The 17,213-nt window shown below is 47.9% G+C and overlaps 1 protein-coding gene across 1 annotated transcript in view; it reads right to left on the bottom strand.

The window, feature by feature from the left end:
* C2CD2 (C2 calcium dependent domain containing 2) overlaps positions 1 to 17,213 on the bottom strand; it is an 85,679-nt gene that overhangs the window by 10,377 nt on the left and 58,089 nt on the right. The window contains exons 8-13 of the mRNA XM_037831427.1: positions 15,608 to 15,672; positions 14,173 to 14,297; positions 12,978 to 13,152; positions 11,927 to 12,040; positions 9,124 to 9,251; positions 5,345 to 5,657 (exon numbers count right to left, since the gene is read on the bottom strand). Coding sequence (XP_037687355.1) covers positions 5,345 to 5,657; positions 9,124 to 9,251; positions 11,927 to 12,040; positions 12,978 to 13,152; positions 14,173 to 14,297; positions 15,608 to 15,672 — 920 coding nt within the window. The remainder of the gene's footprint in view (positions 1 to 5,344; positions 5,658 to 9,123; positions 9,252 to 11,926; positions 12,041 to 12,977; positions 13,153 to 14,172; positions 14,298 to 15,607; positions 15,673 to 17,213) is intronic.

The raw sequence follows: 17,213 nt of genomic DNA, 5'->3' as shown, positions 1-17,213 counted from the left end.
CTTACTGGAGTCCTTTATAAGAGGATAAAAACATACAGAAGCTAAGAGAAGAAATTCAGAGAAACATAGAAGTTTAGAGAAGTTAGGAAAAACAGAGAAGTTTAGAGAAAAAGCCATAGATAAAGAAGCCAGATGCTGAAGCAATGGAACCCAGGAGAGATAGACCAGCAGACATCACTATCTTAGTTTGCTAATGCTGCAGAATGCAAAACACCAGAGATGGATAGGCTTTTATAAAACGGGGGTTTATTTCACTACACAGTTACAGTCTTAAGGCCACAAAGCGTCCAAGGTAACACCTCAGCAATCGGGTACCTTCACCAGAGGATGGCCAATGGCATCCGGAAAACCTCTGTTAGCTAGGAAGGCAGCCGGCGTCCGCTCCAAAGCTCTGGCCTCAAAATGGCTTTCTCCCAGGACGCTCCTCTCTAGCAAACTTGCTCCTCCTCAAAACGTCACTCACAGCTGCACTCCGTTCCCTCTCTTTGAGTCAGCTCATTTATATGGCTCCACTGATCAAGGCCCACCCTGAATGGGCGGGGCCACGCCTCCATGGGAACATCTCATCAGAATCATCACCCACAGCTGGGTGGGGCACATTCCAAGCAAATCCAACCAGCACCAAAACGTCTGCCCCACAAGACTACAAAGACAATGGCATTTGGGGGACACAATACATTCAAACCGGCACAGTCACCATGTGCCTCGCTATCTGACAGGGGAGCCCAAGCTCGCCTGTAACGGGCTCTTCAGAGAAGGTATCGTCCTGATGATGCCTTAATTTGGACATTTTCACAGCCTTAGAATTGTAAACTTGTGAGCTAATAAATCCCCATTGATAAAAGCCAGTCCATTTCTGGTACATTTGCATTTCATCAGCTTTAGCAAACCAAAACAGTAGCAAGCCAACGGCCGAAGGCAAGCTTAAAAATGAGTTTACTGCCCCCAAAAGGGTTTTAGATTTCAATCTGAACCACAGACGGTCCATTTTTAAAATGGCTACTTTGCAGAAGTGCAGGACATAACGGGAGTCACCCCTCCCAGGGAGGTGGGCCTGCGGCATCAGAGGACGGGCCAGGCCCTGCCCAAGCATGCCAGTTTGAAACTGGGCTCTTTTAATCCAGTCTTGTGGGTGCAGACTCACTGTGGTGGGACCTTTTGATTAGATTATTTCCATGGAAGTGTGACTCTGCCCATTCAGGGTGGGTCTTGATTAGTTTACTGGAGTCCTTAGTAAGAGAGCTCAGGAAGAGAGAGAGCTCAGAGCCAATACAGATCCAGACGGCTTGGAGATGCTCAGCTAAGAGATGAAGCCCAGAGTTTGCCCCGGAGAAGCTAAGTGAGAACCCACAGACACTTAAAGAGAAGGCCACTGGAATCAGAAGCTGAAAGCAATGCACCCTGGGAGCAAAGGACCAGCAGACACCAGCCACGTGCCTTCCCGGCTGGCAGAGGTGTTCTGGACCCCATTGGCCGTTCTTCAGTGATGGTATCCTCTTGTTGATGCCTTAATTCAGACACTTTTATGGCCTTAGAACTTTACATTTGTAACCTAATAAATCCCCTTTATAAAAGCTAATCCATTTCTGGTATGTTTTGGCAGCTTTGGCAAACTGAAACACCAGGTGAGGTGGAGGTGCTATGCCAACCTGAGCCAGATACTTTTAAGGATGAAAATGGAAACACTAGCAACCTGGGAAGGTAAAAAATGGAGAGGCATAGGAATAAAGGAAGGGACAGAGAAGCAACTGCCTGCTCTGATGTAATACTAAATGCTTCTCTTGTAGTAAGGCTACGCTTTAAAAAAAAAAAAAAAAATACAAGGAGAAAATAACTGTGCCAGTTTGAATGTATTATGTCCCCCCAAATGCCATTATCTTTGATGTAACCTTGTGTGGGCAGACCTATCAGTGTTGATTAGATTGTAATTCTTCGAGTGTTTCCATGGAGATGCACCCCACCCAACTGTGGGTGATGACTCTGATTGGATAGTTTCCATGGAGGTGTTGGCCCACCCATTCAGGGTGGGTCTGAGTTAAATCACTGGAGCCATATAAATGAGCTGACAGGCAGAGGGAACTCAGTACAGCTGTGAGTGATGTTTTGCAGAGGAGCTACAGCCAAGAAGGACACTTTGAAGAAAGCACAGGAGCTGCAGATGAGAGATGTTTTGAAGATGGCTGTTGAAAGCAGACTTGCTCGGGAGAAGCAGAGAGAGGACAAATACCCCAAGTGCAACTAAGAGTGACATTTTTAAGGAACTGCAGCCTAGAGAGGAACGTCCTGGCAGAAAGCCATTTTGAAACCAGAACTTTGGAGCAGATGCCAGCCACGTGCCTTCCCAGCTAACAGAGGTTTTCCGGGTGCCAATGGCCTTTCTCCAGTAAAGGTACCCGATTGCTGATGTGTTACCTTGGACACTTTATGGCCTTAAGACTGTAACTGTGTAACCAAACAAACCCCCTTTTATAAAAGCCAACCATTTTTGGTGTTTTGCATTCCGGCAGCATTAGCAAACTACAACACTTACCATGCAGCAATTAATTCTAGTTGGCATAGAGATTCTCTTAAGTTAACAAAGGGCATGAGAGCGGGATGAGATCAGAGAAGTAAAAGGGAAAAAAGTATGCCAGAGCAAAATAAGAAAGAAAGACAGAGAGCGTCTGAGCCGTTTACATTATATACACGAAGAGATGGTGCAGGGCATCTGGCAATTTTTAAATTTTTCAGTTTTTTCCAAAAACTCGATCTATACTTTTTTCCAACTAAAAATAAACCTAGATTTTGGGAATAATTTCCAGAATTGGCTGGAGCCACATGATGTGAACTCTTACAGCCAGCAAAATTCCAGCAGAATTCTAGCCATCCAGACACTCTTGGGGACCGAGTACAAGGTCCTGCCAGGACAGAAGGTACAGATGGTTCTTAAACTGAAGATAAGTTTAAAAATGAGAGAAAACTCCTCAGAGCTGCTTCCTACACCCCAAGTTTCAAATTTGGGGTGAAAAGCCAAAACAGTTTGGCGCCGTGACACATAATCGTCTCAGATTCCAACAGTGTTGCATGGAGAGGCTGAGCACAAATCTTTTGGAAAATGCCAGGATGAAAAACCAATTTAAAAACACTGCCCAGCACGTGCTCTTAAAGCAGCTTGGGTCCATGCGGTCATGAGCTGCACATCCCGGCTGCCTCCCCAGACGCCGGGCTCTGCAGGGGAACCGAAGCCCGTGCTGGAGGCAGCCCCAGGCCCCCCTGCCCGACACCCAGGGCCCCCAGATGCCTTTTTGAGGTGGTGTTCATCCACCCAGCCAATGAGGGGAAAGGAACAGGGTGGCCACAATACAAACGACAACGGAAACCCAAGGAAAGAACTCTCCGAAAGGAAAAAAAGTGGGAGGGAAGGAGGAACAGACGGGATGAACGGACAGTGGTCTTTGGACTGCTTTGGTGTGCAAGGCCAGGCATTGCAGGGTGAACAGAGGAGGGACACTGGGAGGCTGGGGGCAGAGGAGGGATGGACCCCCTAGGGAAAAGGGGGTGGCTGGGGCATCCCACTCTACACCTCCTTATTTCTGCCCTGCCTGCAGCCAGCCGGGCTCCTCCCCTCTTCTCCTTTGGCCCTAACAGGCCAGAGGCGTGTGTGTGTGTGTGTGTGTGTGTGTGTGTGTGTGTGTGTCCCACATGGACCAGCACGTGCGCCCCATTTTACACATTCTGTGCCCCAATATACTAAAAGAAGCAACGGAGCCTGACGCAGAGGTCACGCCCAAGGCCCCAGCTGCCCAAGCCACTGCAGGCCCCTCGGTCTCTGGCCCAGGGACCAAGGCCACCGGGCCCAGCAGCCAGCCCGAGGCAAGTGGCTTTGTTTTGCAAGCCAGGATTCTGTCCCCTTTCTCTCTTCCCTTGTCTAACTCTTACTCCCACCTCTCCCTCCCCATTCACATAGGCAGGGGGGTGGGTCACAGGAGAAAGCAGCGACTGCACAACATGAAGCACGAGAGGCATGAAGCAAAAAGAGGGAAAGAGGTGGGGCAAGGACAGACAGAAGGACGTTCTGTGGCAGGGTTTCCACCCTTGGCACCAGGGACATAGGGGCCGGTCCATTCTCTGTCGTCCTGGGTGTGGCAGGATGTTTAGTGGCATCCCTGCCACGAGCTGACAGTAGCACAAGCACACACACACACACACACACACACACACACACACACCCAGCACTCAGTTGGGCCAGCCAAAAATGTCTCCTCCATTGCCAGAGTCCCCTGGGGGGTGCCCAGTCACCCCGGTTGAGAACCGCTGTCCTGCAGCAGCGAGAACAAAGGCGAGGAGAAGCCACAGCTGGGCAAGGGCACCTTCCCCATCGCCGTCCTCGTGGGCACGCCATTGGGGCGTCGCATCCTGCTGTGAGGAGGGGTGCCTTCAGCCCCCAGCAGAGCTGACCCTGAGCCTCACCTACCTCTCCAGCGGACCCTCTCTCCCACGCTGGGTTTCCTTGTTTCTGCTCGGCTCGGAGAGTTCCGGGGAAGGTGGGCACCGAGCTGGGCGCTATCCCTGTCAGATTGACAAGGAGGTCTAGGCTCGGGGCGTCTTCCCTGAAGGGTAGGACCCGGGTCCCACATCTGGAACGGGCGCCAAGCCACCTGACCACTCTCCCTCGGCAAATATAGTTGGGTTACGATGATGGCCAAGGCACTGCCTGCACAAAACTGCACACGAGTGAGACGCTTACAGTTGTCAAGTACTGATGGAAAACAGCCAATTAGTGAGCTGATTACCTCCTTCCTGCACACACAGTTAAGGTCACCAATAAATTATTCTCGGGAGCTGCTGGCTTATCTCTCCATAGAGCCTCTTAGGTTCAAGCAGTGATGTTGGGTTCTGTTCAGTTGGGGGGACTCTGAGCGGCTGATCTCTGCCACTGAAGGAAAACCCAGTCTCTGCCCCACTTTGTTGAGTCTCTGTCCCATCATCATACGGCTTTTGGGGACCCCTGTAAAGCCTCAAGAGTGGCCATAGGGGAAAGAGCAGTTCTAGGCAGGAACAAAAACCGGCCCCCCAGTGGAGAGAGATGAGCTCATCAAAGGATCAGGACAAGCCCCTCACGCTGAGCAGGGGTCCTGGATATGCCGCCCACCCCAGGGGCTGCCAGTCCAACCCCAGGCTCCAAGCAGGCTCAAGCCCCCGGCACAGGGTGTTTTTGAGGGGTGGGTAAGCTGAGGATGGATGGGCTTTGTAGAGGATGAAGGGAAAGAAAACAGACGACAAGAACAAAAATTGAGCTTGGAAAGTGGCGCACGCGGCCAAGCCCCCGCGGGGCCGGGCCCAGCTGGGCGGCAGAAGCAGATACCTTTGTGCTTTCTCGCGACGCCCGACTCGGACACACTCAGGGAGCTCTCCGACAGCGTGTCCCCGTCCGGGTCCCTGTCCCCGTCCAGCGGGTCCTGGCCGCTCCACCCTGCGGCCTGGGGCTCCTTTTCCACGTCCCAGGAATCAAGTTCATTCTCCAAGGGCTTGTGGGGAGGCGAGGCTGGGGCTGGCTGGTGCTCCTCCGGCGGGGTGGACGCTTCCGGGCAGTCCGAGGAGCCCCCCTGGCCTGCAGTGTCCATGGAGGCCCCGTAGTCCAGCATCGGAGCGGCTCCGCTGTCCTGAGATAGCGAGGTCTGCAGGGCAGAGGCACCGTCAGGGGCTGATGGGGGTGAACTGCGGCCCCCCAGCCCACAAACCCCGTACCATGGAGGTGACCCTATTGGGAAACAGGGTCCTTGTCGATGGGGCTGGTTAAGATGACGAGTGATCTCTCTCAGTTAACCTACCTCTATTTAAGTCTTAAAATTGGGTGGTGTGCAATACTAGTGATCGATAAGAGGGGTTAGGGATATGGGATGTTTGGGTCTTCTTTTTTCTTTTTATTTTTTTTTCTGGAGTAATGCAAATGTTCTAAAAATGCTCATAGTGATGAATACACAAATATGCAATGATCCTGTGAACACTGATTGTATTCTTTAGATGGATTATATGGTGTGTGACTATATCTTAATACAATTATGTCAAAAAAAAAAAAAAAGATGAAGTATGATGGTTTAGAGGCTTTATAGGCCCCAGAAGATCATGTTTTTAAAGCTAATCTATTCCTGTGGGTGTGGACCTACTGTGGGTGGGAATTTTTGATTAGGTTATTTCAGTTGAGGCTGCCCCAGGTGGGTCTTAATCCTCTTACTAGAGTCCTTTGTAAGGGGATGAAATGCAGAGAGAAAGACACAGAAGACAGAGAGAAAAAGCCACAGAAGCTGAGAGAGAAAGCCACAGAAGCAGAGGAAGCCACTGAAGCCAGAAGCTGGAGCAACAAAACCCAGAAGAGAAGCTTCCAGCAGGCGCCACCATGTGCCTGGCCATGTGACAGAGGAGCCCCAGATCGCCAGCAGCCTGTCTTCAGGAAGAAGGCATCATCTTGGTGATGCCTAGATTTGGACATTTTCACGGTCTCAGAACTGTAAACTCGCAAGTTAATAAATCCCCACTATATATTGCATTTCAGCAGCTTTAGCAAATGTGAAGTCAAACTGGTTTGGCGTGAGCCCTGATCCAAGACGAGTGGTGTCCTCATAGAAGAGGAAATCTGGATGCACCGACATAAGGGAGGACAACATGTAACAGCAGAGGCAGAGGCTGAAGTGAGGGGCTACCAGAAAAGAAACGCCAAGACTTCCAGCAACCCCAGAGGCCAGGAGCGAGCCAGGGGCAGACTCCCCCTTCTGAGGGAGCATGGCCCCACCGACACCTTGATTTTAGACTTCGAGCCTCCAAAACCGTGAGAGAATGCATTTCCGTTGTTTTTAGCCCCCTGGTTTGCGGGACTTTATCATGGCATCCCTGAGAACTAAGACAGAGGCCAAGAAAAAGTCAGTGCAAGGGGAGGTGACTAAGAGATACTGAAGGAGCAGAGGTGGGAAAGAAGTGGGAAGCACTGACCACGATGACCTGTTTTGACTGGGATTGCACAGCATCAGGTGACACACCCCGCCCTCCCGAGAAGGAGGCCCCGTGTCTGGGGGCTTAGAAGGCAGCAAACACAGGGCTCCACGCACAGCAGCGGGTCGAGCCTCCCAGCTGCAGGGCCTCTGGGGGGTGACCCAAGGTCCCAGGGCTGGAGGGTGACAAAGAAGCAGCTCATATCCTCTGTCCAGCAGATGGGCCACCACTAGGGGGATTTGTGGGGGACCACCCACCCCCAGAAGTGAGATGGAAGACTGCAGACTTTCCCAGTAGAGGAGAGCAAAAATGGCGACAGAGGAAGTGAACTCTAGGGTTTCAGATTTAGTTTGCCTTTTGATCTTTGTTCCTACAGCATCTTTATGTCACCTGTAAGTAGCAATTTATCAGCGTACACGTTGTATCCTTTTAGGAATATATTTGGGTGTAAAAAAAACAAAAAGATAGAAGTGCTAACCTAATCTAAGGGGCGGGAAGATGGGACAGTGGTTCCTCGAGGGTGGGAGAAAGACCAAAGGGGGCAGGTGGGTCTTCTTGGGGGCTGGACGTGCTGTTCTTGATCTGGGTGACAGAGACACAGGTGAGTCTGCTTAGTGACAACTGACAATTGCACTTTTCTGATTTAAGCTGTCAAGAAGAAGTTGCCACTGACTCAAGGTGGGGCAATGTGAGCATCAAGAAAAGTAATAATTACAATGGACTGAACACGTTAAGTGTCAAGATCCTTGGGTTCCTAATAATACTAAAATAGAGCCTTAAGGAAAGTATAGGGTCCAGACCTAAAGAAAACCCAAGCACTGGGCCTGGCACTCCCAGAGATGCCGGCTGCCCCCTGCTGGCTGCCACTGGAAGTGCACCCAGGAAACCTAAGCCAGGCCTGGTCCCCGCCCCTCCCCCCCCCGCCCTTGGTTGCTGCTCAAGATCTCCTGCAAGAGGGCGTCTAGCAGGACTTGAGGCCCTGCCACCACCACCCCGAGCCCAGGGTAAGTGGAAACGTTTAAAGCAATATGGTGGTTCCCCCCAAAAAGTCAAATATGGAACCACCATATGATCCAGTAATCCCACTTCCAAGTGTAACCCAAGGAAAGTGAAAGCACGGTCTCAGGCACTTGCACGCCAGTGTTCACAGCAGCATTATTCACAAGAGCCAAAAAGGCAGAAACGACTAGGGCATCCACCAACAGATGAATGGACAAACACAACATGGTCAAGCCATACAACGGAATAACGTTCAGCCATAAGAAAGGATGAAGTTCTGAAACGGGAGAACCTTGAGAACATTATGCTCAGTGGAAGAAGCAAAGCACATGCAACAGATATTGAATAATAATACTTAAAAGAGATGACTAGGGACAGCAAGTTTGCAGAGGCAGAAAGTAGATTAGAGGTTATCAGATAATGGGGGGAGAGGGGAAGAAGGGGTGTTTGGAAAAAAAAGTTTTTTAATAAAAAATTAATTTTTTTTAATAAAAATCTGATTTTTTTTTAAGTGGCCACGTGGTTCATTCACCTCAGGACCTCCCATATCCCACTCTGGCCCCTCCGCTGGCCGCTGAGAGGCAGCCTCTTGGTGAACACCTTCTCGGGGCTCTCCTGCCAGCCAGCCATCCTCCACTTCCCCCTCCCTGCTGGTTCGTTTTGAAATATGGAAAGAGAGGGGGTCTGCAATGTGGCTGCCAACAGGAAGCCCTCACACCCGCCACCTGCTCTGGGCACAGATGTCACAGAACAGGAGAAGGGAAAGAAAGTGGATTGCATTGGATATTTTTTAAGACAATCTTTGCTCTACTCTGTTTACAAAAGCAATAAACATTCACTGCAAAAAATTAAAATGCTTTGGGAATGTGTAACGCAGAGAGTAAAAGTTTCCCATAATGGGGGTGGGGGCAAAGGCAGATTCTGTGCTGAAGAGGAATTTCACGCCACGGGCTTCTTTCTATTCCAATGATTTTTCATCGAAGAAACCAGCATAAACTGAAGATTAAGTGTCTAAACACAATACCATAGATAACCCCTACATCGGATGAGGAATGTCACTGGACATCTGCAAGGGGAACTTTCTGGAATATAATCAAGAACGTGGGCAGACTGGCAGGTCAGCCCCAGACACGCGCTCCCCTCCAGCCGTCACCGCACCTTGGAGACCCCCGAGATGATGAGTGTGCTTTTCTTCCGCGGAGACTTCCGTTTGAGTTTCGAGGATTCGCTGAGCTGTCGAATGGCAACTTCGGCCACTGGGTCAGCCCCGCTCAACACCAGCAGCTCTGTAGGACGGAAGGCAGCATTGAGCTCATCAGCAAAAATTTAAAAACTCCGGGCACTTCTGGGGAGAGGGAACCCTCTACAGCACAGGTTGGCAAATACTCTCTAGAAAGGGACAGAGTGCCCCCCACAAGGCATGTTCAAGGCGTGAGTCCCAGTCCTTGTGGCGTGGACTCACTTATAAATAGGATTTTTGAAGACCCTATTAAGATGAGGCCAGACTGAACCAGGGTGGGCCTGGATCCAATATGACAGGAGTCCTCACAGGCAAACGGAATTTGGACCAGAAACAGAAGCCCGAGGAGGCACAGGAGAGGGATGGCCAGGTGACGGGGCAGGCACTGAGGCACGGAGCGCCGGCAAGCCGCCACCAGAATCCGACAGACTTTGCAGAGGGCCTGGCCTGCCAGTGCCTCTACTCTAGGCTCCCAGCCTCCAAAACTGTGTGACAGTAAATTCCAGTGGTTTAAGCCAATTGGGGGACGGTGTTGTTACAGCAGCTCTGGCCGACTAAGACGGAGAATAAATACTTTCAGCTCTACAGACCCTCTCGTCTCTGCCACAACTACTCGGCTCCATCTCCGCAGCCCGAGAGCCCAACAGACGACTCTGAGTGTGCCTGCCTGCCTGGGCTCCGACAAAACCTTGTTTACAAAAAGAGGTCACAAGCTGTAGTTTGCTGACCGTTGGTGTCAACTCGATTGCCCGTGTGGTTACGATACACGATGAAGTAAACACTCAGGATCTAGGCGTTTTGTTGTATCTCAATTACACCTCAACAGAGTTGATGAAAAACCACAGAAGCAAGCAAACAAAAAGTCCTCTGTAACCTCTTAGCAGTTTCTGAACTTTGAAAGGAAATGTACTTACTCATTTTTCCTCCCAAGAGTGATGAACAAATAAATAGTCATCAGGGCTTTGAAGGGTTGGCTAAGAAAAGAAGCTTCTTCCCATGTTCAAAGTCTCACGCTGGCTAACACCTACGGAACACTTCATACGTCCCAGGCACCACTCAACGAGCTCTGTGCACATTATTCACTTAATCATCACAAAAGCCCCATGATACAAGTGCACTTTTAACCCCATTTGACAAACGGGGACACTGTGTGGCAGCCAGGTAGGTGGCAGAGCCGAGAGGCCAGGGTATCACCCAGAGCCGACACTCGTCGCTCCACTACTCAGCCTCGATGAAAATTACAGTGACAAAGCTGCCAAAGGAATGAGGTGTTAAAAAGAAGAAGTGAAGTTCTGATCCATGTGACAATGTGGATGAATCGTGAAGATATCATGGGGGGTGAAATAAGCCAGACACAAAAGGACAAACAGTGTCTCATCTCACTGATATGAAAGAATAAGCAAATTCATAAACTCAGAAATTAAAATATAGGTCAGCAGGGGCTGGGATGGGTGTAGTGAATGGGAAGTTAATGCTTAACGGGTGCAGAGATCCCGTCTGCAATGATGGAAAAGTCTGGGGAGTGGATGGTGGCAATGGTAGCACAACACTGAGTGTAATTAATAGCACTGAAACATATATTTGAATGCCATTAAAAGGGGAAATTTTAGGTTGCATATATGTTACTAGAACAAAAATTAAAAAAAACCCATAGCTTTGTACATCACAAACAGTGAATCCTAATGTAAACTATGGACTAGAATTGAGAGCACAATTATAATAATATTCTTTCATCAGCATAACAAAGGAAACACACGAATGTGAGGTGCTAATGATGGAGGAGGGTTATGTGGGGACTCTGTATTTTCTGCACGATTTTTTGGGAAACCAACAACATCTTTAATTTTTAAAAAAAAATATGATTTTTTAAAAAAGCACTTTTCCCAGCTCAGTTTTGACCGTGTCCTAGCTGCTGCATTTCCAAAGGGAGTGGCGAGGGCACCTGACCACGGTGAGAAGAAAAGAGGACCAAGAGGAAAGCTTTGGAGAGCTCTGCACAAGGCCGAGCCGGGGTTCCCAGTGCATGGGGGTGCTGCCTAAAGCTGCCCCCAGAGTGCAGATGAAGGAGCCGGGTGTCCCCGGAGAGGGCAGGCAGGTCAGCCCAAGAACCCACCCGGGCAGGGGAGGTGGCGGGGGTGGGGGCTGCGGGGCCCACCTGCCCCTTCCCTGCCCGCAGGGGGAAGATTCAATCACTGGCTTTAGATGGTGCTTGCGATTTAAAGGGACAGTAGGTATCTCTTTGAAGATGTCTATTAGCTGAAAGAGACCCTGGAAAACCTGAGAGTCACCTGGAGGGGGGAGGGGAAACTACTAGTAAACAGGTTTAAAGGGACAGTAGGAGGCAAAAATCAATTGTTTCTGTGATTATGGCCCATGAGTCCTAGTTATTTTATAATATTAATGTAAAGAGTATGTTGTACAACAGGGAAAAATTATGTTCAGAAATTTTATCAAGTGAGCTGCAGACTGGGTTTTTATATTTATTTTGTTAAAACGCTCCCTAGAACTTAAAAAGTGGGGTGCTAGCGTCACTCCTGGTGTTTGTTCCACTTTAATTTCCTTTTTCTACTTCTACTTCTTCACTGATTACTCAGAAAAGAAAGAAAAAGTTCTTCCCAAATTCAGAAAAGGCAGAGTTTACTTCATATCGGGTGAGGAGGGGGTGTTGGAACAGCTGAAAGATGCTAAGAGAAAGGAGGGCAGGGGCCAGCCTGCCCTTACCCGTGTCTGAGGAAGAGAAGGTTTTGCTGACGGGCGCGTTTTGGCAGGAGATGGACTGGACGGCGATGTCCTTCTCGATCACTTTCACTCGAACAGGAGTTTTCGTGGGCGACTCTGCCAAGAAAAACGACTCATTACACAGGGCGGGCAGCAAGCGAGGGGAGCCGGCAGGTGTGGGAAAGAGAAATCATATCCCTCACTTCAACTCTCTCTCATCCGGTGGGGCAGGCAAGACCAAACCGGAAGCTTTTCTAACAAGTTGTCTTCATTTTTTCCTCCTTTCTATTATTTGGGTCAAAATTGGTATTGGGAGGCCAATAAGCTTAGTCTTTTTTTTATTTTCCTTTCTATTATTTGAGTCGAAACTGGTGTTGGGAGGCCCAGTTTAAAAAAAATTTAAAGAACATTTTAATTAAATCAAAATTTCACTTTCTATTTTGCATTCAAGAACCATGGCAAGCGATCTCTTCTGGGAAGGTAATGCTTTTGCACAAGCAAAGACTCAATGTGTATTTTTGTAAAATAAATCATGGGCTTTTACAGAAGTCGGCTCCAGGGTGGTGGCTGTGGGGACATGTACAGAATTCAGTTGGATCTAAAATGATCACACAGCCAGGCTTCCAGTAAGTAACTTTAAATATAAGAAACTCTACTGACCACTAATATCTAAGTTTTCAAGAAAGTGCATGGCCCCCGGATAAATAAATAAATAAAGGAACCAATCCTTCATTTAATGTGGCTAGAGCTACACCAAAGTGTAACTACTTAAAATCTACTTGTAACATTTAGCTTCAGAATGTACCCCAGGGTTATACCTTGCTTCAGCTTATTGGGTATTTATTTGACAAAATGGAAACATAATTGTCCAAAAAAAGAAAAAAAAAGAAAAGAAAATTAAGCAAAACCCCTGCCAAGGACCAGTCTTCCCATGCTATGAGATCTTCTTAAGCACGCTCAGCCCTGCAGGCTCTGCCGTTTGCAGAGGCAAGATGCGGACAGGCAGGGTGCGGTTTACAGGGTCTCTGGGGAACACGGTGCTCGCGAGTCTCACCGCAGCGCAGGGGGGACGCCCTCCCCGCATCGAAGCGCGGCTTGGTTTTCACGGTGGTGGCGGTCGTGACGACGGTCCCGCAGGGCATCACCGTGCGGGCTTTCTCTATCTTTGCAGCAGGAGCGGGGCTGGGGATGTGCCAGGGTTTTGAGTCACCGGGTTCTATGTAAGAGAACTGCAGAGAAGGCGGGTTACCTGCTGTTTCGGACACGTGCACAGGAGACGCCTAGCCAGGGACCGCTGGTTTCTTCACTTAACGTCACCAAGTATGGTCAATGAACGTGGATTTTCCCAGAACCGACCAGAACAATGAGACCTAAGCTCACCCTCAGCCCCTGGGCACGCAAGGGTGGGAACACACGGTGGAGAACCACAGAAGTTCCAAAGCCTTTCTGGGTTGCACCCATGGACATGGAACGATGGAAAGTTATTTCATAGCAGGCCACTCAGTGCCAGGGAGCACAGAGTCTCTTCTACTCCGGGCCCGAAATCGGTTCTGCAAAATGCATTTCCTTTCAGGGGAGTTGCTGCTTATTCATTTGTGGGTTTTTTGTTTTTTGTTTTTTTTTTTTAAAAAAACAACTAATGGCCTCATTCCCTTTTCTCCCCTTAATTTTATTTAAAAAGCTTCCAACAGTTACACTCTATACCCACCAAGCGACAACACTCCCTCCCCATCCTCCCGTGCCCACTCCTGGGAACCTCTAATCTTTCTATCTCTGCAAATAGGCCAATTCTAGATCGTTCTTAAAAGTGAAATCAGGCATAGTGTCCTTAGGTGCCCAGCTGCTTTCACTTGGCATAATGTTTTCAAAGCTCATCCATGTGGCAGCCTGTGAACCTCATCCCTTCTTACAGCTGAGTAATATTCCTTTTTAGGGATAGATCGCGTTCTGTTTATACACACATCTGTCGATGGACACGTGGGTTGTTATCACCTTTTGGCAATTGTGAATGATGCGGCTATGAACACCTGTGTGCAAATATCTGCTCGAGTCCCTGCTTTCAATTCTTTCTGGTGTTACCTAGAAGTGGGACTGAAGGGTCATAGGGTCATTGTGTATTTAGCTTTCTGAGGAAAGACGGGCTTCTTACTTCACACTGGACAAGGGTAAGAATGGACGTAAGCGAAGCTGCCCCTTATCTGAGGGGGATCAAGCCAGACACTGGCCGGGGGGGACAGTGAGAGCCATACCTCCGCGGTGACCGAGCCCAGCACCAAGCCACCGGGGGCGGGCCCCGGGGTCAACGTAAAGCTCTGTGGTCCCGAGGGCTGCTTTTTAAATAAATCTACAGGAACAGTCGTCATCGCCAACAGACCTGAAAAAACAAGAAGACGAGCAAGGAGTGTGTGAGAACCAGCACGCGCTCCTGACAGACACCCCACGTTGAACACACTCAACGCTCAGAATTTCTAGAACGTCACAATCACAAACGACAAAAAAAGGGTGTGGAGATGTTCAGACCAAAGGAGGCGAAGGAGATAGGACAATTTTGGGAAACAGCTGAGCCTGTACCAGCCTGGAAAATAACTGCAATAAAGGACATTATTGGATGAACTGATGAAGTTGAGTTAGGGATGGTATATTAGATAAAATAATTGCTATCAATGTAAATTATTGAGGAAGTTGAAAACTGTACTGTGGGTGTGTAAGAAGATATCAGAATTTCTAGGAAATACACACGAAAGATTTTAGGACCAAGGGGCCAGCATATCTGCAACTGGTTCTCATATGGTTCAGAAAAAATAGTGCATGTGTGTGTGTGTGTGTGTGTGTGTGTGTGTGGAGAGAGAGGGACAGAGATAGGGAGAGACAGAGAGTGAATGAGAGAATGCAAATGATAAAGGAAATGGGGCAAAATGCTACAAACAGATGCGTGTGGGTAAGGGTTAAATAGTTATTCTTTGTACTATTTTTATTTTTCTAAGTTTGCAATTCCACGTCCCATCACGCTGGACTGGGCCGAGATGGGGAAGGGGCCCCCAGGGGTGGTGCCCAAGGGAGGGGATTGGAAGCAACTTCTGTCCACTCAGAGAGCCGCCCCACCCAGGGCTCATCCATCGCGCTCTCCTGGAACGTCACTCCTCCTGTGGGTTCCCCAGGAAATGGCCTCAAAGCCCTTGCTAATAACCAGAAACTGGACTTGGTTTTCCCTCTGCCGAGGGACTGAGATAACTTGATTTCACAGCCAGATAAGCCAGGCGAGGAGCTCTCCACCCCCCAATTTTGGTATATTCAGGGGTATTTTAAAAAATGTAATAAATATTAAAACTACTGATTCACACACACATACACACACGCACACACACACAGAGGTCCATTTCATTTGACAGATTTTACCTCTAGCTGTTGCTTTCTTGTATCTAAACACACGTCCAGTTTAAGCTGTCGGGGCTCGTTTAACAAGGAAAGGCCAGTTAGACTCTTTCCCAAGCTGCGTGACCTTGTTAAACACCGAAACTGACCCCGGGCCAAACGCTCCTTGTGGCGACCTGGTGTGGTTTAGGGGTGAGCCAGCTTGGTCTGCTGGGTTACCCCAGCTTCCCAGCTCCCCAACTCCCCACGGCTGGGGTCTGTGCGGCCCACAGCCTCCCCAGAGTGCAGGGCTCTGTCCGGCTCGGCACCCACCTTCGGCGGACCCGCTGTCCTCGAAAATCTGCAGCTGTAACTCCCTCGATTTGGCATTCAGTTCACTGTGGAAAGGAGTAAAAGCTGTGAATGTTTAAAAATGCCATGTTTTATTACGCTTTTGAAATAGTTATTTTTTTTTCTGATTTTAAAATGGAACGCAGTCATCATCAAGATTTAAGTAACTACAGAGACCTATAACTAAGAAAATGAAGATTATCTGCAACCTCACCACCCAGAAACAGCCACGGCTGGCATCTTGGTGGGTGACCTCCCCAGCTGGCTGCCAGCCTGTCCTGCCGTGGGGGACACTCTACGCGTGGGCTGCCCGACGTGGCAGCCGCTGGCTGCACCGGCTACTGGGCACTTAAAATGTGGTCAGTGCAACTGAGGAACCAAAATAAATTTCATTTCTTTTTAATTCACTTAAATTTAAGGAGCCACACATAGCTGGTAGCTACCGTATTGGAAAGCACAGCTATATACTTATTAAAAAACGAAATCTGGAGCATAATAGTCTTCTCTCATCCTTTGTAATCTATTTTTTCATTTACGATACCTGGACATCTTTCCATGTCAGTAACTACAGAAGCAACGTCATTTTTAACAGCTGTGTAGTATTCCAATATCTGGTTCCCTGAAATCTTATTTAACCCACCCTTTAACAGCCAACTCTTACAGTGGGTTGGTTATTCCCAATTTTTCATAATTATAGCCAAGCTGAGATAAATATCCTTACATGTACATCTTTGCACATTGTGTGATTCCCTTAGGAAAACTGTCATTTATGGTCAAAGGACACATACACATTGAAGAAGTTTTTTTATACATAGAGCCAATCTCCAAAATGGTTACCCCAATTTTCACTTCCATTACCTATCATCCCCTGTGAGGGGAAAAACAATCTCTCTCTTTTAAGTTTACATTACTTTAATGATTTCTGAGGTTGGACTTCTTTTCAGAAGTTTCTGGCCAGTTACATTTCTTATTTTTGTATTTCCAGTTCAGAGGGTTTCTCCAATTTTCTAAGGGATTATTCATATTTTCATTAATGATTCAGAAATGCCTAATGTACGTGTTTGTGTGTTCGTGTATATTGTATACACACATTTTTTTCCATTAAGTTTTCTAATTGCTGATTATTTAAGCATCAGAGAGTGATTAATTTCTATATTTTTATAATCAGCCACTTTCTTGAATTATTATTCCTATTAATTTTGCTAGTATTGTTTATTTCTATCCTTGGTCTGTTATTATTTCTAATAGTCTTAGCTGATTTTCTTGAGTATCCCAGATACGCAACATCATCTCCTAGGAATGACTGGTTTTACTTCTTCCTCTCTAGTATTTTTTTGTATAAATTTATTTTTATTATCAATTTGCATTAATTAGTACTTTTAGAACAAAACAGGGGTCATCCTTTTCTTGACTTCAGTGGGAATACCTCTCATACTTACCATTTATGATGATTTTTTAAATCTTATTAGAGAAGTGTCCATGAATTTTGTTTTAAGAGTTTTAAAATCAGGAATGAGTATTAAATGTTTTTTGGGCATCTGTTGAGATGATACAATTATTTTCACCTTTGATCTGATGATATGTAAAT

This window comes from Choloepus didactylus, chromosome 1 (genome assembly GCF_015220235.1).
Source record: "Choloepus didactylus isolate mChoDid1 chromosome 1, mChoDid1.pri, whole genome shotgun sequence".
Taxonomy (NCBI): Eukaryota; Metazoa; Chordata; class Mammalia; order Pilosa; family Megalonychidae; genus Choloepus; species Choloepus didactylus.
The sequence above is the reverse complement of the archived record's forward strand: the minus strand, read 5'-3'. Positions and strand labels throughout refer to the sequence as shown.